Genomic DNA, 24,379 nt, shown 5'->3' on the forward strand with positions numbered 1-24,379 from the left:
CTTAGGTAAAAAAAGATTTTTTTACAATAGATAATGACTGACTACAGAAGGTAATAAAAAATACCTTGACCTAGAGAATGCTACAACCTACTAAACTTCAAAGTTTAAGTTTAAATTTATATTGAACACGTTTGCTTTAATTTAAGGTGAAAAATAAACTAGAACTCAATGATAAAAATCGAATAGATCATTTCGGACATGTTAGACAGTGAGAAAGCAAACATATCGTACGTATTATTTAGCATGGAAGATTTGCACTGTGAATATATACTTTTTATACTTAACATTTAATTCCACGAGTACACACGCATATACATATATATTTACCTTTACCTTTTATACATTAGGAATTTGTTTGTTTTACATGTATGATTAAAGCAATAAACGCTTGTGAAAATATAATGCGTATGGCGTTCACAGTTGATCTATATTGTAATATTATATTTTGACGTTACACTGAAACAACAAACCCCTTTTTGCATGTTCATTTATATACAAATATAAACAAACAAAAACGGGAACAGTGTTTATTTTGTTTGATTGAGAGTAACACTGAAACGAAACAATGAACTTTTCCCAGGTTTTGTTAGTGGGAAAAAGGCTTCGAAGCTAGCGACCATGACCATCAAGTTTTTCTTTTGCAAGTATAAAACATAAATATTCAATTAAATTTTGTGAACATAACTGATACTCTCATTGACATTTACCACGTTGGAAGTTACAAATGGTTTGCCGAATACACCATACTTTTAATTACAAAAGTTTACACGCCATGTGGGTCGGAAAGCACGAAATTTACTTTCCTGAACATATATGTGAATCGTCGTGTTTGAAATGTAAACAAAGGCATAAAAGTAACTGTTTTCATGTTCGTGGTAAGGATCGACTTGTGATTGTCAATGTTCCCAATATGGAATATATACGAATATAAACAGTTATTAAACACAAGCCGTTTCATCTTACAAGACTTACAAGAACATAGTAAGCATTTTATAACCTGTATTAGTTAAAAAAAATATTAAATTCGGGTAAGTTATTCAAAAAAAGTCTTTTTGCTGTTCTCACAAAGTGACCTTTAATTTAAAAGTAAAATTAGTAGAAAACAGCAGTTAATCCAATTTTCTTTTAGTCTGATCATGACCTGATAAGCATAATAGGATGTTATGAGTTTTATAGCTTTAAAACCTTTGCTAAAGCCTTGCGTAATAATTTTTACTGAATAGCTGGAGGATAAAAGTTCAAGGATTCAGGAAATAATTGCATCAGTCTCGGCTCATTTTGCAGAAAAATCCTAAACAGCTATGAGACACTTTTCTTCCCACCATCAGTTGCGTCCGGTCATATGCTTTAAAAAACATACACGTTTTAGGTCAGTCATTTGAAGATAATACATACTGCAATAATGCATTTTGGCCATTTTGGCTGGAAATTTAGTGTCCTGTAACCAGCATTTTACTCGTTTATTTTATAATAGAAACAACAAAATTGGCAGGCTGGAAATGTCACATGGTGAAATGCTAAGTATATGCAATACATCTGCTCAAAACTTTCCTTGGATTTTTTATGATTTAATTTTTTCTCTGGTATCAGCGCAGATTCTAAGAATTTTCCAATTTACTGATCCGTGCCCCCATATGCGTACATTAAACAAATGCTTGTTTAACATGGGTCATCATGTTCGTTTTTATGCCCGTTTCTAACATTATTTCAGTTAAATTAAGTGGTCAGTTCACCTAACCATCACTCCAGGGAAAGACAAGTACTAAACTCTTTTAAGTTTGTAAGCAACTGCCTACTTTCTCACATAAAGAATCCTAGTCGGTAGCAGTGCTCGAACAGACAAACCGGTTTCCGTCCAGGACTGTATCACCTACACCGCAAACCCGGGCTTAATATGCACTGCCAGACAACATTCACCATAGTGTTCCTATCAACACAAATCGAAAAACATCAGCAAACATATTATATACGAACTTCCATGGTGCTTTCATTCCAGTTTAGTTTAATAAATAATTTGTTTTAGCTCAGCTGTCACGTAGTGACAATGTGACGTGACAATGTGAGCATTTGTGATGTTTTGTCTATCATCAATTTTGTTTGGTGACCATGATTCAACAATTTCTTGTTATATATATTATGTAGTAACTTTGTTAGAAGATATTGAGTGCCAAATGCAACCTACAGTTCTAACAATTATTGTTATTATAAACTATTATCTACATAAGAGGCAATGTCTTTAAATGCGTTAAAAATGGATGTACATCACTGGATTGAATATAAAAAGGGCAATGTCAATAATAAAAATAAATAAAATTTAAAACAAAATCTGCACTGCCTCATTAAAGTTTGCAAAAAGTGGCCTGAGAAACTAAAAACCAGTTTTTCTTGCCTTAGGTGTCCAATACATTAACTACTTTCTAGTCACCTTTTTAATGGCCAATATCCTTATTTTTGCTTTCAACTTGTTCAGGGCAGAAGTACTCGTCATCTTATTACTAGTTGTGATTTAGTAATGATTATGAAAGGTTCCATGTAGCAACAGACTATGTATCAATGTTTGAAAGCCAACATTTCTTTTTCAGTCCGGGCAGAAGTACTCTTCAACCTTACTACTTGAGAAGTTTGTTATTGTTGATGAAAGATTCCGAGTAGAAACAGACTCTGTCACAACCTTTCTCAAGAAGCTTAAAGCTGTTGTGAATGGGCATGGCCTCCAGTACTTTACATCTGTCACAGGTAAAAATGAAAATTTTGTCAACCTGGCTGTATGAACCCTGTTTAAAAATCCACATATTTGTACCATTCCATTATTTTTAGCTCACCTGAGCAGTGCTCAGGTGAGCTTTTGTGATTGCCATGTGTCCATTGTCAGTCATCTGTCGTCGTCAACATTTTGACTATTAACACTCTAGAGGTCACAGTTTTGGCCTAACCTTAATGAAACTTGGTCAGAATTTTACCCTAAATAAAATCTTGGACAAGTTTGAAATTGGGTCATCTGGGTTCAAAAACCAGGTCAAATCAAAGAAAAGGCTTGTTAACACTCTAGGGGTCACAAGTTTTGCCCAATATAATGAAACTTGGTCAGAATGTTACTCTCAATAAAATTAGAGATTAGTTTGTTATTGAGTCATCCGGGGACAAAAACTAGGTCACCAGGTCTAGTCGTAGGAAAAGCTTGCTAACACTGTAGAGGTCACATAAATGACTGTATCTTCATAATTTGCTTAGACTGTTAATCTTGATAATCTCAAAGTCCAGTTTGAATCTGGGTCATATAGGATCAAAAACTAGGTCACCAGATCAAAGGAAAAGCTAGTTTACACTGTAGAGGCCACATTTATGACCAAATCTTTTTGAAACTTGTTCAGAATGTTAATCTTGATGATCTATAGGTCAAGCTCGATTCTTGGTCAGGTAGGGTAAAAAACTAGGTCACTAGGTCAAATCAAAGGAAAAGCTTGTTAACACTCTAGAGGCCACATTTATGACTGTATTTTCATGAAACTTAGCCAGAATGGAAATCTTGATGATCTTCAGTTCAACTTCAAATCTGGGTCATGTGCGGTCAAAAATTAGGTCACCAGGTCAAATGAAACGAAAAGCGAGTTAACACTTAAGAGACCACATTTATGACCATATCTTAATGAAACTTGGTCAGAATGTTAATCTTGATGATCTTTAGGTCAATAGGTCAGGTGAGCAATACAGGGCCTTCACGGCCCTCTTGTTTTAAACTTCTTCCAGTTTATTCCATGAACATATATTACCAACCAACATGTGAAGTTTTGTACCCATGTGAACACCCCCACTGCCCTGGTCCGCCACCTTGGTAAAAAACAACAACAAAAAATGCAAGTGAATTTTACAGTTAATATTATCATTATTAAATAGGTACAGTTAATCTGCATCATCCTGAAGCATGACTTTATCAAAATTTCTATTTGCAGAGAAAACTTGTGTACCACAGAGAGAAAGTACACCAAAGTCTGTGTGTGCCTACCAATGTCAGTTCACTTTCAAGGAACAGGTTGAGGTAATTAGCTTAATCGTTTATATAATTTGCATACCATTTCAGACCATTTCAAACCGCCCACATAATGTTGTGTTAAATAAAGTAAAGTGGGTAAAGTAAGTACATTGTTGCAAACTGCCAAAAAGATGGTCAGTTAGAAAAAGATAATAATCAGGTAACAAATTTGGAAATTAAATTGAATATTATATAAGTAATGTGTAGGGAAAACTTTGATACACATCCATTTCACTATGACAAGAGTTTTGTAACAAAAATAATACAACAAATGAATATTGGTACATAATATTCCACACAACATGCTATTTTATTTTATAAGTAGAAGTATTGAATATATTTATTGCAGATATTCCGTCTGTTACATCCGTGTGCGGCTGATAACGAGACCGTCACATTGGACAAGGCAAATAGAACATTCCGTGTTCAGTGCATGAAGGCCATGGGTCTAGACCCAGAGAGTCGGGTAAGCATTAACATTAAATATGAGGACAGTCATTAAAAAACAATCATCATTTCAGATATAAAGTTGTGAAGATTACGTCCCTTTTTAGCACAGGTACTATATGACTGAAAACTCCGCAAGTCATTAGCATCATGAAATGTTCTCGCATATCTTAGGTGACTTACATTGACAAGATTGAACCACAACGACATGTTTTTTGGAGGTTAAAATAAGATATGTAATTATAACAAATATGTGCCCAGGTAAATCAGATCTCTTAAATTTCTTAAAGCACACTTTCATAGCAGTAGTAAATGCAATTCAGTGTAGATGTATAAAAACTAAGCACATTTTCATTTGTTCTTCATTTGATTTTAATATTACAGAAAGTTTTCTTTGGCGGCAAATTTAAAGTTGCCATTGAGGTCGCATGTATGTCGAAGAGGTGCTACGAATGTGTCACACAGGTCTTTGAGAGAATGGGCAACATTCCAGGGCTTATAAACACCTCCCTTTTTTGAGAAGTGTGTGGGTTTAAAGATGAACCGAAATTGTTCTCCTTGTTGAAGGCACTGGCGGAAGGGAGCATTTCCAGAAAAGATTTTAATAAAGCTTTATCTGATGCAAAGGTAAGATTAGCTTACTACCATTAAAAACAAAAACTAAGGTGTTGTAAAAAATACTCTACTAGTCTATGAAATAACTCTAGTAACATTGGTGGTAATTTCGTTCGCTGAATAAATGTTACTGAATCATAAAGTCTTAACAGAATAAGTTCCAACCATGTTGGCTCTCAGTATTTTGCAAGTAAAGAATAAGACAGACAGAAATTGAAACCTTTTGTCATACAACTTGATACACATAGATGGCTCTAGTATATGCACATCAGTAATTTTGGTTCCAAGTCTGTAAGTTCTTAAGTTGAACCGCATGCTTAGCTCAGTAGGGAGAGCGTTGGTCTACGGATCGCAATATCGTGAGTTTGATCCCCGGGTGGGGCGTATGTTCTCCATTACGATTTGATAAAAGACATTGTGTCTGAAATCATTCGTCCTCCACCTGATTATTCATGCAGGGAAGTTGGCAGTTACTTGCGGAGAACAGGTTTGTACCGGGTAGATTCCGGGAACACTGGTTAGGTTAATTGCCTGCCGTTACATGACCGTAATATTGTTGAAAAACGGCGTAAAACCCAATACAAACAAACAAAAGTTCTTAAGTAAAGATTTTCTTCAGAACATTTTGTACTAGTATATCGATTGCCATTCTGTTTATCATTGCAACAAATTTTCTGTGACAAGTGCTCTAGGTTACATATATGGCACATTCTCAAAGGGTGTATTTATACATGCGTTAGGTTGTTATGCTCATCCAAACATTTTTTTTTTCCATTTTCAGCCAAAGAATCAGGACAAGGCCAGAGACGAAATCGAAATGGTATGTATGAATGAGCATTTTTTTAGGTCTGAACAATTTAAAAACTTGTGGAAAGATTCAACATCTGTGTAAAATGTTATAAAGTGTCTGATGACACTTAAGGGATTTGAGCTGTGAACATCTGTTTCAGCTGCAAACATGTGATCAGTATTGGAGAACAGTATTTTAAATTGTCCATTTGTATGAAACACTGAGAAAAATATTTCTGTAGCCTATGAAGACATGCATCAAATACTTCATGCTGACTATGTTTTGAAGCATGCCATATTATCCAAGTTACAATAAACTTCATTGTTAAATTTCTACATTTTTAGATTGCAAGTTTGTTGTCTAAATATTCTTTTTAATATTAGAGAAGTTCATAAATCTAAGTGAATATATTTACAATCATTGTAAAATGCCATCATTGGTATTGAGATCATAATTATAACAGTTGTAATAACTGAAATGTTTCTTGTTTCATTACAGCTAAAAAGTGAGAATGAGAGGCTGACAAAAAAATGTGAACGACTTGAAGATGAGAACAGGCAGTTAAAGTTGAAACTGGTAAATATTAAATATCTTTAATGTCTTTTTTTATAAGAAATCACCCTGTGTCCAATATATTAAAGAATTGATCATAGTATTGTTCTTATGAGGTTTTCTTTGTAGTGCTTATAAATTCATAGTGGATGGAACAATAAAATGATATTTAGCCAATCGTTATTGAAGTCTTAAATGTTTGGCATTAGAATGACTAATATCAACTTCTTTCTATATTCAAGTCTGAATAATTTAGTGGGCTTTTTTGAATTACACATATAAGCTTGTTTAGTGGTTAGTCCATGTAAACAACTGGATATAATTACTTTATTACACAGCAGGCACAACAGCAGGATGAATACACATTCTCAGACGCGAGTCCTAAACCATGCAGTTCTGGAAGGATTGAGGTAATGTTCTGTGAAGCTTTATGTACATATTATTTCTATTATTAATTGATTTACACAAAGAGGAAATCCCAGAGGAAGTGGAAACTAGTTAAAATCTTCTTGTTGGATATTTGCTTTCTAGTTTACATACTTCGTAGTGGATTTCTTTTTCTTGAACAGAAGGCTGTATGCAAGAGGCATAGTTAGGTATTCTTACTAGTGTATACACCAGAGTGTGTACTGTATCTTACATAGGCCAAAAAGGCACTAAATTACATAAATTGTGATAGACATGATTTTTATTTGTATTTAATAAGATAATTAAACTAATAAAGAAAAAAGTTACAATATTCATTTTCACATTTCCATGTCCTGTACTTTCTGTTACCTTTCAGAGAACACCATTGTTTGCATATGGTAGAAGACCTAAAAGGCCAAGGTTTACTCTTCCAGAGGTAATTAATATTCTTTACATAAAATATGCTGTCTTTATTTAGTTTTTTTTTCTCAAACATATGTATCTTTGTATTGATTGGTAGTCAGTTGAGTATATTTTGATTAACTGACAGAACTTAAATCCAGAAACAGGAAAATAAATATTTCCAAATTCTGATACAACAGATCTTATTAGGAACTATTAACGGGACTGGCCTCCAGCTTGATTGACAACAACAAAAAATTTCCATTAGATATCTGGAAATAAATGCTGTATTTCTTTAGAAGGCTTTAAAAGGCAATTACTGACAAACTATATGTAACGGAATTACAAGAGAGACTTTCCTTTGAATGCTTTACTCTGGATAAACTGTCTCAATTAATAAAGATCTATATTTTGAAGTCATAATTTACTAATTTGGCTATAATGCTACTGGTTAGGGCAATATGCAAATGTTACTGCTGTGGCAGTCCAGTGTCCAATTCTGAATGATCTCATATTTGAGGAACAAAAACTAATGTTCATAATATGACCAAACTTCCATTTGAAAGAAAGATCATTTTGATGCTAAATCTGGTGGTCAGTGCCTTTAATATAAATATATTATCAATTATTTCTTATTGTACTTTAGTTTGACAACAACAGCAGCGAGGAGGAAGAAAGGTGTTCGTTTTCTCCAGCATATGAGTCATCCTTGAGAGATACAGAAGAGTCAGACACAGAGAAAGACTTTTTGAATGAGGTAAAGCAATTGAATTTGTGAAAATAAAACTGAAAGTAAATGATGTAATTTACTAAAAAACTTATTGAATGGACTACCAGTCAGTAGCTGAAAAGATAGACCTTTGGGTCTTTGGCTGTTGATTTGACTAATCCAATGATTTAGACTAGAATTTAGTATTGAATTCATATATTCAGTGGAAAGACATGAAAACATCCGTCTGTGTATAACACATATTTAATTGAAAAGACTAATATCATCTGTTGGAATTTAACTTTTGGTACTTCTATAAATGTTGGTAAGTTATAGAAAGGGTCCTTTAAACTGCTAATCAAAAACCTGATCAGTTGTTGAGTTTGTTAACTGAGTGTAATCTATATAAATATCTGTCTTACATGTGGCGTAATGGATTTCTTCATTGAAGTTAAATCAGTCATTAAAGAATATTATATACTGGTATAGTGGTATTTTAGGTCTTTTTCATTGGAAATATGGTGTTCAGATTGGGTCATTTTTAATAATAAATTGAGATATACTGACTACTTGTAAATATGTTTTACAGAATGTCATTCCGGTACACCAACTGCAAAGACGAGTGGTATTGTTTCAACCATTATTAAGGTAATTAGATATTGCTATTCAATATTCAATAACGTCTTTAAAAAGTTAAAGGCACAAGTAAAGTTTCTTTTTAATGTTGGCAATTGACGAAAGTATTGTTTCGCATAAGAACGAAAAACTAGGTTTATCCTACGATAAATCACCCTTGGAACTTGTTATTTCGATTCTAACACTACATACTAGTATCAACAGTGTTAGAAAAAGTGGTAACTACTTTCTACAACCGTGCTACGCACCTGGATCGGATGACGTGATTGCATGCGAGTGGTTTATTGCAGAATAACCCAAGATAGATTTGCACTACATGTATGTAGGTTATTCGCTTGTCGTGTTAGAATATATAATATGGTAATATTACCTGGACCTATTATTTAAAATAACTATGTAATTTTAATACATTCTTTCATTTACAGAAATGTGAAGGGCTTACAGGAAAGTTAAAGAAAAAAAGTTCTTTTTTAAGTGTATTTATTTTTTGTACACAGAAATTTACTTTTGCAATTAATCTGCTCTTAAGTGAGGGATATTCATATCAGTAATATTCTGTCAGAATAAATTCAAGCACTTACATGATGGAAGAAATACAAAAGAAAATGTAAATAAATTATATTTTGGTGTTTGTTGAACTGTTAACATTTACAAAAAACATACAGATGCCTCATCTTTTTAACCTTTATCATCAGTATTCACATGTTCATTAATGTTGTCTGTCAAGTTTTTGCATTTTTTAGCTCAAAGCTTATTTCAATAAATTTTCAGGTCGAAACACAGTCAGCACCAGCACCAGCAGCAACAGTTCGCTCTAACAGGAGGTTATCAGAGGTAAATACATTTTACTTGTAATTAAACTCTTCACTGTAAATAATAGATAAAATCAATGTGGATTTTTTTTATATCTGAAAATTTGTTTAGGTTAACATTTTATTTTATGGTCTCAGTTTTTTGTTTCTTTAGGATTAAACGCTGTTTTTGAACAGTATTTAAGTTATGTAATGGCTAACATTTAACCTAATCAGAGTTCCTGGATTCTGTACCAGTACAAACCTGTTCTCCGCGAGTAATTGCCAACTTTCCAGCATGAATCAAAGGTGGAGTACGAATGATGAAACAAAACGTCTTTTATCAAATAGTCTCTGAGAACATGTGGTCTCTACGAGGATAGAACTCATGACCTGGGATCCGCAGATCGGTACTCTCCCTATTGAGCTAAGCGGATGGGTTAATATTTTAGTGTAGGTGGCACTAAGAGTTTTGCTAGGAAGTTGTTAACACATGTTATTAAAAGTGAGTTCAAGAAAAAAAAATGAATCCAAAATGTCTCTAAATAGCATTATATCAGCGCTTAATTATTTCAAAAGTAATTTATTGTAATAAATCTTTTCGTTCTTTATAACAGGTTTTCAACAAAGGAGACCATGTCGAGGCACTTTGGCAGGATAGAAACCCAGAGTTGAGAAAGTTCTACAAGGCCAGCATTGTTGCTGTTGTATCCTCTGGTAAGAAAAAAAAACCTATCTACTTTCTTAGTAAGCATTGCGGATGTAATTTGTTGACAGATAAATGTTAATCAAGAAATACTTTATAAAGGGGGTTATTTGGGGAAAAAAATGATGCTACATTGCTGAAAGACTTTCTACAATTAGTGTTGTTTTGACTAAAAAAGGAATTATTAGCGAGTTGACATTTGAGGTCGATTATGTAATTAAGGTGATAAAACAATTTACTTTGGTTGGACTTTGAACAAATTATCACGTTCAGAAAAATCTTAAGGCTATACTATTAGTATATATACTGTTTCACAGTTACACAGATGTTTTTGTAAAATGTTAAGAAGAAAACATTTTTAAAAAGATGTGTAATATAGTGTTTTCTTTTTCAGGCTTGTATAAAGTCAGGTTTTTAGACGATGGACAATATCGGTTTGTGAGCAAGAAGGACTTGAGGAGGGCATAGAATGAGAGTAGAAATAATACTTAAACAGGCCATTTATGGAAAACAAGAGATATACAAATTTTAAGAGTTGTTTGCAAATTTGATAAGGTCAATGATATTAATAAAATGTTAACTGATTTTTAGTTTTGAATTATTTAATTATTATTTGATATTTGTAGAAGTAAATTTATCAGAAAAGTGCATTCTTTAAGATATCTTTGTTGAGACATGTTTTGATTATTTAAGAATACTTACAGAAAGTTGCAGTTTCTGTCCAGACTAAACTGGTATACACTGTATATTGTTACATAAATTTTTGTGACCTTGTATCAGTTTTTTTAGCCTTTTGTTGAATTGAACTTTACCATCTTATATAATAAAACAATAACTTTTGAACACTTTGTACTCAACTCACATTATTTCCATCATATAATTATAATGAAACGTTTTTGTATACTACATTAATATGAAATGGACCTTCATATATTTTTGGAATATTGATTAGTGTTGCACTTCTTTTGAAGAAATAATTTTGGGCAAGCTTTTTTCTGCTTATTATTAAAAGGTACTCTAATTGGATTGTTGCCAAAATCTAGTCTTGATATTATTTATAAGTTTAATGAATTTGAAGTTTTAATTTTTAAAGGTCAGATTTTTATAAGATGATACATTTGTTTCAATCTGTAACATCTTAAATGTTGATTCTTAGTAACCTGCTACCAGTCAAGAGCAACATTTTCTGACAGTTTATATTTCTGTGAAATTTATTCAACCCTTAGCCTGCTACATTTCTAAAAAAGACTGGTTTATCATTATTTGGGCAATACCATTTATCATTACGAAGGGTTTTCTATGAAAATTTACTAACTGAATAGTGAACAATGCAGACCATGATCAGCCTGCACAAATGTGCAGGCTGATCTTGGTCTGCACTGGTCGCAAAGGCAGAATCACTATGCCGCCAGCATGCTAAAGGTTAAGGAACAAAAAGACCCATTACTTGGAGTTAGATCGCTACTGGATATGTGTGACTTGTAATCGTTTATGAAATTTAAATTTGTTATTATCTCCCTTTAATATCAAAGTGTTCAAAAAAAGTGGATAAATTCTGTATAATTTCTAGTTTCACATTTGCATTTGATATAAATTAAGAATATTTCAACTGTCTGAAACAAGGCCAATTTTGCAACAACTTTTAGCTTTAGAAGTACTTTTTTTTAAATCTTAGTTGTGCACCCAAGCTCAACAAGGGCGGTAATATACTATTTCATAAACTTGCATTCTGTTGAATTTTGGTAAAATATGTTCTTGTGAATGCGAATCTTTGACAACTTAATTGCGGTAGTGCTTAATAATTAATACAAATTATTAAATTTATACTTGTGCTAAAATTGCACTATTTTGGTGTGACAAGGAAAATTAAAGTTTAAAAAATACACACAGTGAATTGAATGCTTAACCACCCTTAAGCAAATTGTATCCAATTTTAGAGTTTTCGCTAATGTTTTGTGACTTTTCCTGGAAAGCTTTCCAAGATTGTAAAGATATAACTTTATTTAGATCTGATTTCCAAAACATAAACCATACTTGTTCATAAAAGAGACAATATTTTAAGGTGCTTGATTGCTTTCATTTGTAATAAGACTGAAGTCTGTTATTGCAGATTTTAAGCTATGAATTTTTCCCTTCACTCCTTCAATGTGTGTATTTTTATTTATTTATATATGCTTTTCTCTACTAAAACACTCTTATGCTACAATGAAGTCATGTTAATACGTGGCGACGTCAATTTTTTGGTTGCGACTAAGAAAGAGCGTTACTATGTTTTATCTACTGTTTTAGATTAATGGCATAATAGAATCAAAATAATTTATAGCAAAACCGTATTTTAACACTTTATCCACTCGGGCGGTGATATGTAATACAAATAATTTTCGTTCGGGCTGCGTCCTCGTTAAATTATTACGACTGACATATAACTGCCCATCGTACATACATAGTGTTAAAACACTCTTTTGCTGTAAATTATTTTTTTAATTAAATGGTGATATAAAGTTCAGGCTATATGTGTTTGAAACTTAGTATCTGGAAATACAAGATATCAAGTGTTTTATAAAGAAATATTAAATATCCACTATACTTTGTTAATATTTTAATATTTTATTAAGAAGTTATTTATTTCATATTTTATTAACTTAGAAAATGAGGAACATTAGCTTGTAACTTCCCTTGAAAAGTTGTATAATAAAGCGCAAGGATAACCAAATATAACATTAGTCCCTTTCAGTTGGATTCCTCCGACTTTTTCGTTATAACCTTTGTCCAAAATGTTGCGGTTGGTAAAAATACATATGCTTTTAAAGTGTAAGTTTATAAATAAAAATGATTAATCTAACATAAATTTAGCAGAGAGCCAATAAAAGACACCCTGTTCTTAATCATTTTCCAGTCCAATGAAATTTAGTTTAGATATTGCTTTTGAAAATTACAAAGAAGTCAACAATAAATCAGAGGAAGGACCAATCTACTTCTTGGACATAATCAAGGGAAGTAACTGATTAATGTTCCCCATTATTGGAACATATTATTTTGATTCAAACAACACACAATTATCATTTTACAGTATCACATTATCAGTGTGATATGTAATTTTTGTCATACACTTTACCCACTTAGTTAGAAAGTGTTGCATAGCCAATGTATATATACTTATATATTTTTCATCGAAAGTTTTTTATAAAGTAGTAATGTAACAGCTTGCAAACTATTTATACACAGAATCATGAAATTAGGTATGTTGATATTATTACGAGTTTACAAGCTTCACTTTTGTATGAGGTCATACATTTATGATGTCACCGTTGAATCAGAAATGAGCTAATTTAATTAGCTCATAGATATTAAAATATGTTTTATGGTCATTCTCATAAGTCTGTATGAGTTTATCATATTATGTTTTGAATTATTTTCAGCCACTTGGCCATGAAATAATGTATGTAATGTAATGGAAGTAGAATCTCTTAATGTTAAAATTAGAGGGGGCAAAATGTATCAGCTTAGCAAATTTTATTGAAAATTCATATATAGACTGTTTTAGAATCTGCCATAAACAATTCCTTTAAATGATACTTTGTGCACATGTTTGAGTACAGGTCTTGAAAATGTCTTTGAGACAGCCTGAAATTTTATGAGTTCGGGATATCAAGTTTCCACTGTATTTTTTATATTAAGATGCTATTGTTGTTTTATAAAATAATTTTGAGAATAAATTTTTAAATTTATTTGATTTTACTTTTATGCTTTTATTCTCAGTTGAGCAGAATGTTTTTAGCTCACCTGTCACATAGTGACAAGGTGAGCTTTTGTGATCACCCTTCGTCCGTCCGTGCGTCAACAATTTCTTGCCTGCACGATAGTGGTTTCATTTTTTATGATTTTATTTTAATCAAAAATGCATACAACTTGTATCACCATAAGATCTCGGTTCCTTTCTTGAACTGGCCAGATCCCACAATGGGTTCCAGAGTTATGGCCCCTGAAAGGGCCAGAATTAGCTATTTTGACCTTGTCTGCATAATAGCAGCTTCGTTTATGATATGAATTTAAACGGACTTGCACAAAACTTGTGTCATAGTAAGATCTTGGGTCCTTTCTTGAACCGGCCAGATCCCTTTATGGGTTCAAGAGTTATGGCCCCTGAAAGGCCAAAATTAGCTAGTTTAAGCTTGTCTGCACAACAGCAGCTTCATTTAATATGATATTATTTTAACCAAACTTGCACCCAACTTGTATCACCACAAGATCTTGGTTCCTTTTAGCTTGACTATTCGAAGAATAAGTAGAGCTTTTCCTACTCACTATGGCGTCGGTGTTGGCGTCACACCTTGGTTAAGTTTTTCGTACCAGTCCACATTTTTACAAAGTCTTTTGAGATAAAGCTAACTCCATTAAGGATTTTAGCTGAATTATGGCCCCTTTTGACTTAGAAATCATGGTTAAGTTTTTCGTACCAGTTCATATTTTGACAGTCTTTTGAGATAAAGCTTTGAAACTTTCAACACATGTTTACAATCATCATGTCCAGTTATAGGCAAGAGTACTTAACTCCATCAAGGATTTTGGCTGAATTATGGCCCCTTTTGACTTAAAAATCTCAGTTAAGTTTTTCATACCAGTTCATATTTTGACAGTCTTTTGAGATAAAACATTGAAAGTTTGAACACCTGTTTACCATCACCATGTCCAGTTATAGGCAAGAGTACATAACTCCATCAAGGATTTTGGCTGAATTATGACCCTTTGACTTAGAAATCTGGGTTTAGTTCTTCGTACCAGTTAATATTTTGTGTAAAGTGTTTGACATACGGCTTTGAAACTTTTATCACTTGTTCAGTATAATTGTCTCTATCTGTAGAAAAGAGTACATAACTCTGTCATCTATTCTGGCTGAATTATGGCCCTTTTTGGACTTGGAATTTTTTTCGGTTTTCATTTACAAGTCCATGTTTTGTCAAAACTATTTGACATATTGCTTTTAAACTTTGAACACTTGATTATCATCATGATTTCAATCTGTAGGCAAGAGTACATAACTCTGACAACTATTTTGGCTGAATTAAGGCCCTTTCTGGACTTTGAAATTGGTTCACACATTGCCATTTAGTGCAAGACTTATTGAAATCCACAAATACAGGAACATTGTTTGTCTAATCTTGTTTTTTCTTTTGTCTGAATATCTTTGGTAATATTTTGACCCCATTCTTCAATCAATTTTTCGAATAGTTGAGCGCTCTGTCATCCGACAGCTCTTGTTTGAACTGGCCAGAATTCGTAATGGGTTCCAGATTTATGGCCCCTTAAAGGTCCAGAATTTGCTGTTTCGACTTTTGCAGCCGATATAGAGAATTAATTTATGGTTTGATTTTATACAAACATCCAAAATATCTTCAGCAACTTTGTAGTCCTGTTTGACGCCATAAAACCCAAATAAAATAAATAAAAAATAAACATTGTTTTACCCTGTCTGTCTGTCCGTCCGTACGGCGCACTTCATTTCTGAGCAATAACTGGAGAAACGTTTGACCTAGAACCTTCAAACTTCATAGGGTGGCAGAGCTTATGGAGTAGACAGCGGCTATTGTTTTTGAGGTCACTCCATCAAAGGTCAAGGTCACAGGGGCCTGAACATGGAAAACCACTTCCGATCAATAAGTTGAGAACCATTTGCCAAAGAATGTTGAAACTTCATACTTAAGATGATTGGTCTTTCAGAGTAGATGGCCCCTATTGGTTTTGGGTCATTCTGTTAAAGGTCAAGGTCACAGAAGTCTGAACATGGAAATCCATTTCTGATCAATAACCTGAGAACTATTTGTTCCAGAATGTTGAAATTTCATAGGAGGATTGGTCTTGCAGAGTAGATGACCCCTGATGTTTTTGGGGTTACTCTGTTAAAGGTCAAGGTCACAGGGACATGAACATGGAAAACCCATTTCCGATCAATAACTTGAGAACTGCTTGACCCAGAATATTGAAACTTCATAGGCTGATTGGACATGCAGAGTAGATGACCCCTATCAATATTGTGGTAACTCTATTTAAGGTCAAGGTCACACAGTGGACAGAACATGGAATCTATTTCCGGTCAATAACTTAAGAACCATTTGACCTAGAACCTTCAAACTTCATAGGATGATAGGACTTACAAAGTACATGTCTCTTAATGGTTTTGGAGTTACTTTATCAAAGGTCAAGGTCACAGGGGGCTGAACATAGAAAACACTTTCCAATCAGTAACTTGAGAACCACTTGACCAAGAATGTTGAAACTTAATAGGATGAATGAACATGCAGAGTACATGATCCTTAATCCACCGCCTCGGTAGCCCTATGGTTGAGCGTCCGCTTCGAGTGCGGGAGGTCGTGGGTTCGATCCCCGGCCGCGTCATACCAAAGACGTAAAAAATGGTACTAGTAGCTTCCTCGCTTGGCGCTCAGCATTAAGAGGATAGTGCTAGGACTGGTCAGCCCGGTGTCAGTATAATGTGACTGGGTGGGGTATCATGCCACGTGTCTACGGCGTGATATTCCAGTGAGGCAGCACTATAAAGTTGGGCATTGTGCTCACTGCTACAAGTAGACACCGTCGTTTATATGACTGAAAAATTGTTGAAAAAGACGTTAAACTCGAACACACACACACCACACACACACACACACACACACACATGATCCTTATTGTTTTTTGTGGTCACTCTGTTAAAGGTCAAGGACACAGGGACCTGTACATGGAAAACTATTTCTAGTCAATACCTTGAAAACCACTTGACCCAGAATGTTGAAACTTCATAGGATGATTGGACATGCAGAGTAGATGACCCCGATTGATTTTAGGGTATTTCAAGGTCACAGCAAACAGAACATTGAGTCAAGTTTAACTTAATTTTATCTACCTGTTTCGGTTATTTACCATTACTTTGATCAGGATAAAATACTAACATAAGTTCAGACATAAAGCATACAAAAGTTCTAAAAGTTAAAACCCACAGAATTTCACAAAAATAAAACTGTTGTAAACGCTATTTCCGGAAAAAGAAATCCCTGCTATTAATATGAATGGAAAAATACCTATATGAAAGATGTAAATTCAAAGAAAACAATTTCAGGGCTATTAGAAGCATGAGTGTGTTATCATGTACAGCAAGTTACATGATAGCTTACTTTCCATTGCATTGATATATTAACATAGAAAAGATTATGATTGATAAATGATGTTCACTCAAATTGCGGCATAACCTTCAAACGGACCTATACATCGATGAACTCGCCTTCATACAACATTCACCTTTTAATATAAGAAACGACATCTTTGGTCAAGCACTTGGTGACATGACTTCGCATTCAAGAAATGCACGTACTCGTTTTAAGTGGGAAACCTGAAATATTCAACAATATAGAAACGTATTAGTAGACTGTAAAAATATTTTATTAACAACTGTGAGAAGTTTATGTTACGTAGACTGTACACATAATGAATGGCTTGCCGGTCTATAGTTAAAACTGTTGCCCGATGAACAAATTGCATGACATCAGAAGGAAATGTTCATTTTTTTGTCTTCCAAGATTTTTCATGGGCCCATGAAAATTTATATATTATTAGCACAATGTGGACCGCGCTTTACATAAAGAGTTGTGTAATAGTGCACACTTACCGAAAGACTTGCTGGCCAATAGTCAACTTGATTACATACTTTCGTATGGAGTTAAACAAAATAGCATCTATTGATGCAAAAATGAATACAGTTCTTATATCATATGAATACTTACATTATGTTTTCTTGCAGTGACTCGGATTGGGATAGATAAATGAATATATAAATATATAATTGTTCCACTGACTTCTTGTGTTGGTTAATGATGGAAACAGATACAAACATGTGTATTCTTATAACATTAAAGTGCACATATATGTAAGATATTCTATATTTATGTAATTTCGTAGCTTTGAAAATGGGCGGGGCGTACGTTCTCCGTGACGATTTGATAAAAGACATTGTGTCTGACATCATTTGTCCACCACCTCTGATAATTCTGATAATAAGTGGAGGTTATGGCAGTTATTTCGGGAGAACAGGTTTGTACTTGAATCCAGGAACACTGGGTAGGCTAACTGCCCGCAGTTACATAACCGAAATACTGTAACAGTTGAAAAACGGCTTCAAACCCAAAACAAACAAACAAAAAAAGCTACGCTTATCAATTTAAATGTGACATCATAAGAAACTTTCAGTCATTTCTGCACCTGCTAGTGTTGTATTTCATTATCACTAAAATTTATTATAATATAATAATATTATTTGGAATTTTTTTGCCATGGCAAAATTGTCATGACGGAATCTTGCCATGGCAAAATTTGGCCATGGCAAAATTGCCATGGCAGAACCTTGCCATTGCAAAATTGCAATGGCAAGATTTGGCCATGGCAAAATTGCCATGGCAGAACCTTGCCATAGCAAAATTGCCATGGCAAGATTTGGCCATGGCAAATTTGCCATGGCCACTTTTTGCCATGGCAAAATAAAAAAAAACCGAGATACTAAATATGAAACATCATATTTTTTACCTAAACATTCGTTTAGAAATAGTTAAAATCAATTTTAAAAAAAATGAAAAAAAAGTTTGCCATGGCAATTTTGCCATGGCAAAATGACGATTTTTCTTGCCATGGCAAAATTATTTTGCCATGGCAATGCATTTTGCCATGGCAAAAGACCGCTTTGCCATGGCAAAATCAGTTTTGCCATGGCAAATGCAATTTTCTCTTACTTCCTTACAAAAAACTGGTAATTACATTTAATCAAAACATACTAACTTTGAAATAGGTAAGTTAATGTAACAATTTAAGACACTTTTCATTTTTGTAAAGCGCGTATAAATATGGGCTGAATTTGCCAAATACCGGCGTGGCAAAAAGAAACCGGCGGCTATTATATCATAAATACTGTCAGAAGCTGAACGTTATGTCAGTCATGTTTAATATTAATTTTTGTGTTTGTGTTTTGTGTTTTGTGCAATACGTAAAAAAGTTGGTAGTAGGTATAAAATGCAATTAGCAATTTTATCATATGTGTTACTATAAGGGATAACTTGTATATTCACATTAATTGTTGTAGCAAAACAACCAAACTGAATATATATGATATGAAAAGCAGTGTGTAAATGGAATTATCTGGGGTACGTGAACAATCCTACATATTAAGTAGCAAGTGCTCACTTTTAGACCTTCAGTTAAAAAAGCTTTAAGCTTGCAATCAAAATATACAGGAATCATTGATAAAATTAGTTCTGCTGTGCATTTTCTAATGTCATCGTCCTTATGACTAGAATTTGGCGGAGTTTACCGTTTTTTTAAGGAGTATAAACATAACAATATGCCCCGGGAATGTATTTATCACGGCTCTGAGAACACGTCCTCTGTATATGCATACTTTTTGATGCTAGGCAAGCCTTTGACCGTACCTGGGCCCAACTATTACTAGTAAAATTTTCAAAATGGGCATTTATGTCACGCTATTTAAAGCCATCGTGACATTGTTTGACAAGTGTTATAGCTGTGAAATCAAACGGTTACATTTCATATTGGTTCCCTATCCTGCAAGGAACACGTCAAGATCAATGCCTCAGTCCTTTTCCCTACCTTATTTTCATAATTGATTTGATGGATAAAATAGAAAAAGAATTATGTACATTAAGATATGGTTGTCCTACATCCGCTGATGTTTCTTATGTCTCTGATTCATAAGTGTTTTACCAACGCGGAGAATGATCGCTATCTGTATAATGCGAGCAAATGTAACGCATTTGTGTTTACCCGCACTTTGGAATTAGGTGATGAAACAAAACTTTAAAATGAAATTTTTTAGATTGTATTTTCCCAAGCTCAATTTCATTTTAAACTTTTTCCGCACAGGGATATTTCCTAATCTAAGTATATGGAAAAGAAATGCCAAATTAGCAATAAAAAGATCAATAGAGCTTGACTGAAAAAAACGTGTATAGTTTTTGATGGAAGTCTGAATCAGTTTATGCTAGTATATTCGATCTTTGAACCCTGTAACCTGTGGCATTTCAGCCGTTGTCAAATCTGCAGGCTGAGTACACATCCAGATTCATTTCAATGTACCGATATTCTTTTACAAATAATTGAAATGTATTGTGGCTTCACATCATATTGTTTAAGCGACGAGGCCAGGATGTATAGTTTTAAAGCTTTCGCAAAATATATCATCTGATGAAATGGCTGTAAACTATTTCTTTGTGAGTTCAACAATTAGCTAGTAGAATTCATAATTGGTCAGCAAAAGGAAAAAAATTAATAACATCAATGTATTTGCACATCGTAATAGTCTTATTTTTTTTCGTTTCGAATAAGGCTTTTGATCTGGTGTTTTTTTTTGTTCTTGTTTTTAGCCCACCAGAGTGAGATCACTCACCGTCCGGCGTCCGCCGTCCGTAAACTTTTCCTTTAAACGACATCTCCTCATAAACCGCTAAGCTAATTGCATCCAAACTTCACAGGAATGTTCCTTGGGTAAAGCTCTACAAAAATTAATCAAAGAATTAAATTCCATGCAGAACTCTGGTTGCCATGCAACCGAAAGGAAAAAATATAAAAGTCTTCTTCTCAAAAACCAGAAGACCTAGAGGTTAGATATTGGTGTGAAACATTGCCTAGTGAACCTCTACCAAGTTTGTTTCAAATCATGACCCCGGGGTCAAAACTGACTCCGCCCCAGGGGTCACTTGATTTTACATAGGAAAATCTTAAAAAAAAACATTCTTCTCGAAAACCAGAATATCTAGAGCTTAGATATTTGACATGTAGCATTGCCTAGTGGACCTCTACTAAAGTTGTTCAAATCATGACCCCGGGGTCAAAATTGACCCCGTCCCAGGGGTCACTTTATTTTACATAGATTTCTATAGGAAAATCTTCATAAAAATATAAAAAAAACCCAGAAGGCCTAGAGCTTAGATATTTGACATGTAGCATTGCCTAGTAGACCTCTATAAAATTTGTTCAAATCATGACACCCGGGGTCAAAATTGACCCCGCCTCAGGGGTCAATTGATTTTACATAGGAAATTTTTTCTAAAAATAAACCGATAAACCAGAAGGCATAGATCTTAGATATTTGACATGTAGCATTGCCTAGTAGACTTCTACAAAAGGGGAGAGGGAGAGGGTGTCCCAGTTAGGTGTCTGCGCAAAATGTTTTTATGATTTTATTTATACTTTGCGGTAATATGCCTATATGTATTAAGTTTCGTTAACAAGTGTTACTGTTACCAGTTTTGACTTACTTTTATAGATATTCACATTAAAAGTGGGTTGGTATTCTGACATGTGACCAGCCAGGAACACAATTTTTGTTATTTTTTTTTAAATGGTTCTAACTTTTTACCTGAAACTTTCATGATAAAATAACTATGCAAAAGACATTCACACAACATGTTGAATTTTAAATTGTACTGAATATTTTGTCATCACAGCGCCACAAAGTGGTCTAATCAAATTTACTGATATTTAATGGACGAACTTCACCCAAAAGCTAAAACATTTTTTATTACTTGAGATATTAAGGTGCTATTTTCAGCAGATATTGCAAACTATATAAACATAAAAATGACAGTAAATCGGTATACTCTGATTAATATTGGAAGAGTGGTACACTCTCAAACTGGGTAAAAGTGGGTGGAGTAAATAAATATTCGGAGCAACACTACAAAAATTGTGCAGTTGTTAAGAAATGGCCTCAGATTGTCTATTACTATCTTAAAGGTATTAAATACAAACTTGGTTGATAAATTATAACGAAAAAAAAATCCTCTTTATACATGTGTGTCATGGAAAATGCATGGACCTTGAACATGACATATAGACAAACAAATTAACCCTAAAAGCTCAGGGTATTTAACAAATGGTTTTGCCTGAGGCAGTATATTTTGAGGAAAGCTATTGTTTAAATTAGCACTAAATTTTCTGCATTCCCAATTTCAATGTAGTTTAGAATATACATGAATATAGGTCTTCTAACTGGTAACATTGACAGTCTCTTTCAGGTGGCCTCAGTGCATGTAGTTTTAGTATTCTATCTGCTTTGTCAATACCTGCATAAAATATGCAGTACAGGCACTGTTAGTTCCAAATAGGAACATATTCATATTTCAACGGAACAGTTTTAATCTGTTCCTACTGGGAACTAACAAAAAATATACAGTTCAGGCACTGCAGTCAGTGGTCATTTACCTGCATGGTATATGTTCTTACCTGGAATTAACAATACCTATATTGCTGTATGTTCCTTCCTTGGAACAAGTGTAGATAATGTGTTTGTTCCTTCCTGGAACCTACATGTTGGTTTCATTCCTGGAACTAACAGTGTCAAAGTACAAAATTTAATTGCAATTACATGTATAAGTATTTGTTCCTTCGTAGAACAAAAGTACTTGAGGCTCGGTGCAGATTTATATTTCTGCCTATGAACTGTTTTTTTTGATTGGTCAATTTCCCTCAGAGTTATTGCCCTTGATTTAATGAAAAATGCACAAAAATATCCATCCGCAGCCATTTCTCAGTTACTAGCAGGTAGAATTTCATCAAACTTGAAGTACTATGAACCAACCAACTTTGATGATGCTCGTCATTTCCTTTTTTTATTGGTCAATTTTCCATATAGTTATTGCCCTTTAATTGTTTAAAAATCCACAGATCTATACATAACAAACCAACCAATTGGAAGAATTTCATTAAACTTCTTTCATTCTTTTCCATGAACATTTATTATAAACATGTGATGTTGTGTACCTACACCTGGTCGCCACCTTACCTTGGTCACCACCTCCACACCCCCTCTCCCCCTCCCCCCCCCACAATTTTTTTTTCTTAGTTTTCTATCAATATCTATAATCAACATGTAAACTGTTGTATCCTCACCCCTCCCACCCCCTACCCCCAACCCCCCCCCAAAAAAACATCCATTTTCTGTTAATTTGAATTTGACTAATGAAATGATTTACTTCTTGGTAACATTCTTAACTTTTTGCTGGATATATTTTTTTGCCGTTCCTCACCACTGACCCTTTCGGCGGGGGATACCAATTCATCGAATTTGCTTGTTATATAGTTGCAGCTGTGGGAAGCAGTTTCAATCATTCAAAAAGCATGATATACTGTATACAAATTAGTATTTGTGTGAACAGATTTTTGCGATTGAGTCAGTGCATAGAATCAAATACCAAGGAACATTAGGCGTAAAAAAATTGTCTGTTTCCTGTATCCTGACCTACCATAAATTTTTGGCCCGACCCTAAATGGACGGTCCTTCCGCCTTTGTCTTTGAGAACATTTTTTTCAACTTTTTGACAAAAAGTTGCAAAACTGTACTTTTTATGCTTTAAACATGGACAGTGATGTTATGAATCAACTTACTGATGCTCTAGCGGCATAACCCCCCTATTTGTATTCATTTTTTGACACAAAAATAATTTCCAAAAAGTCTCCCTAAAAATAATTTTAAAAAATCCAAAGAAAATTTTTCCGACCTACCCACCCTAATTTTTTCTAGCATGTTACCGGAAACAAAATTTTTCTTAGACCTTAGTAAAGACTCCATTTCATTTTCTTGATGATAAAGCATTTCTGGACAAAACCATAAAATTTAATACATGTATGCAAATTTAAACAATTATTAGCTTGATCACCTTTCACAGGGTGACAACATGAGTTGATGTCCGTCATGTGCCAACAATTTGTAAAACATCTTCTTCAGAACCACTGGGCAGATTTACACCAAACTTCGCAGAATGATCATGGGGTGGTCCTCTTTCAAAATTACCCAAAGAATTTAATTCCATATAGAACTCACCGAAAAGAAAAACTTTGAAAATGATATCTTGTCAGAAATTGTTAGCCGGCAGGGCTTTTCATCCTTATATGACAGAGGCCTATATTCGGCCACTTCCCAATCCAAAAATATTGCATTTTTTTCCCAACATCCCAAAATGCAAGGTAACATTTCAAAAAAAAAATAATGGTTTAATTTTATTTACATTTTAGTGTTACCGGAGGAAGCGGTTCTCAGATATTGGATTTTTAGCTCACCTGTCACAAAGTGACAAGGTGAGCTTTTGTGATAGCGCGGCGTCCGTCGTCCGTCCGTGCGTATCAATTTACAATATTTGATTTCTGTTTTACAGGTTCACTTCTTGAGAGCAGGCAGCTACAAAATGGAAGGTCAACAAGTCCAGTATACTTGAAAAGCAAAACAGAAACACCAGAAAATATA

General features: G+C 33.8%; 2 protein-coding genes across 5 annotated transcripts in view; both read left to right on the top strand.

Annotated features, from left to right (window-relative positions):
- Positions 1-5,915, top strand: part of LOC128549570 (uncharacterized) — a 41,093-nt gene extending 35,178 nt beyond the window's left edge. The window contains exons 5-9 of one of the 2 annotated variants that reach the window (XM_053526541.1): positions 2,583-2,736; positions 3,951-4,036; positions 4,380-4,496; positions 4,862-5,104; positions 5,874-5,915. In XM_053526541.1, the coding sequence (XP_053382516.1) occupies positions 2,583-2,736; positions 3,951-4,036; positions 4,380-4,496; positions 4,862-4,996 (492 nt within the window). In that variant the 3' untranslated portion in view covers positions 4,997-5,104; positions 5,874-5,915. Of the gene's footprint in view, positions 1-2,582; positions 2,737-3,950; positions 4,037-4,379; positions 4,497-4,861; positions 5,105-5,873 lie in introns of those variants that run through there. The other variant, XM_053526539.1, reaches the window with a different exon arrangement.
- The window catches only part of LOC128549572 (uncharacterized), a 372,750-nt gene that overhangs the window by 158,878 nt on the left and 189,493 nt on the right, over positions 1-24,379 (top strand). The gene's annotated exons all lie outside the window — the stretch shown is intronic.

This window comes from Mercenaria mercenaria, chromosome 16 (assembly GCF_021730395.1).
Source record: "Mercenaria mercenaria strain notata chromosome 16, MADL_Memer_1, whole genome shotgun sequence".
NCBI classification, from domain to species: Eukaryota; Metazoa; Mollusca; class Bivalvia; order Venerida; family Veneridae; genus Mercenaria; species Mercenaria mercenaria.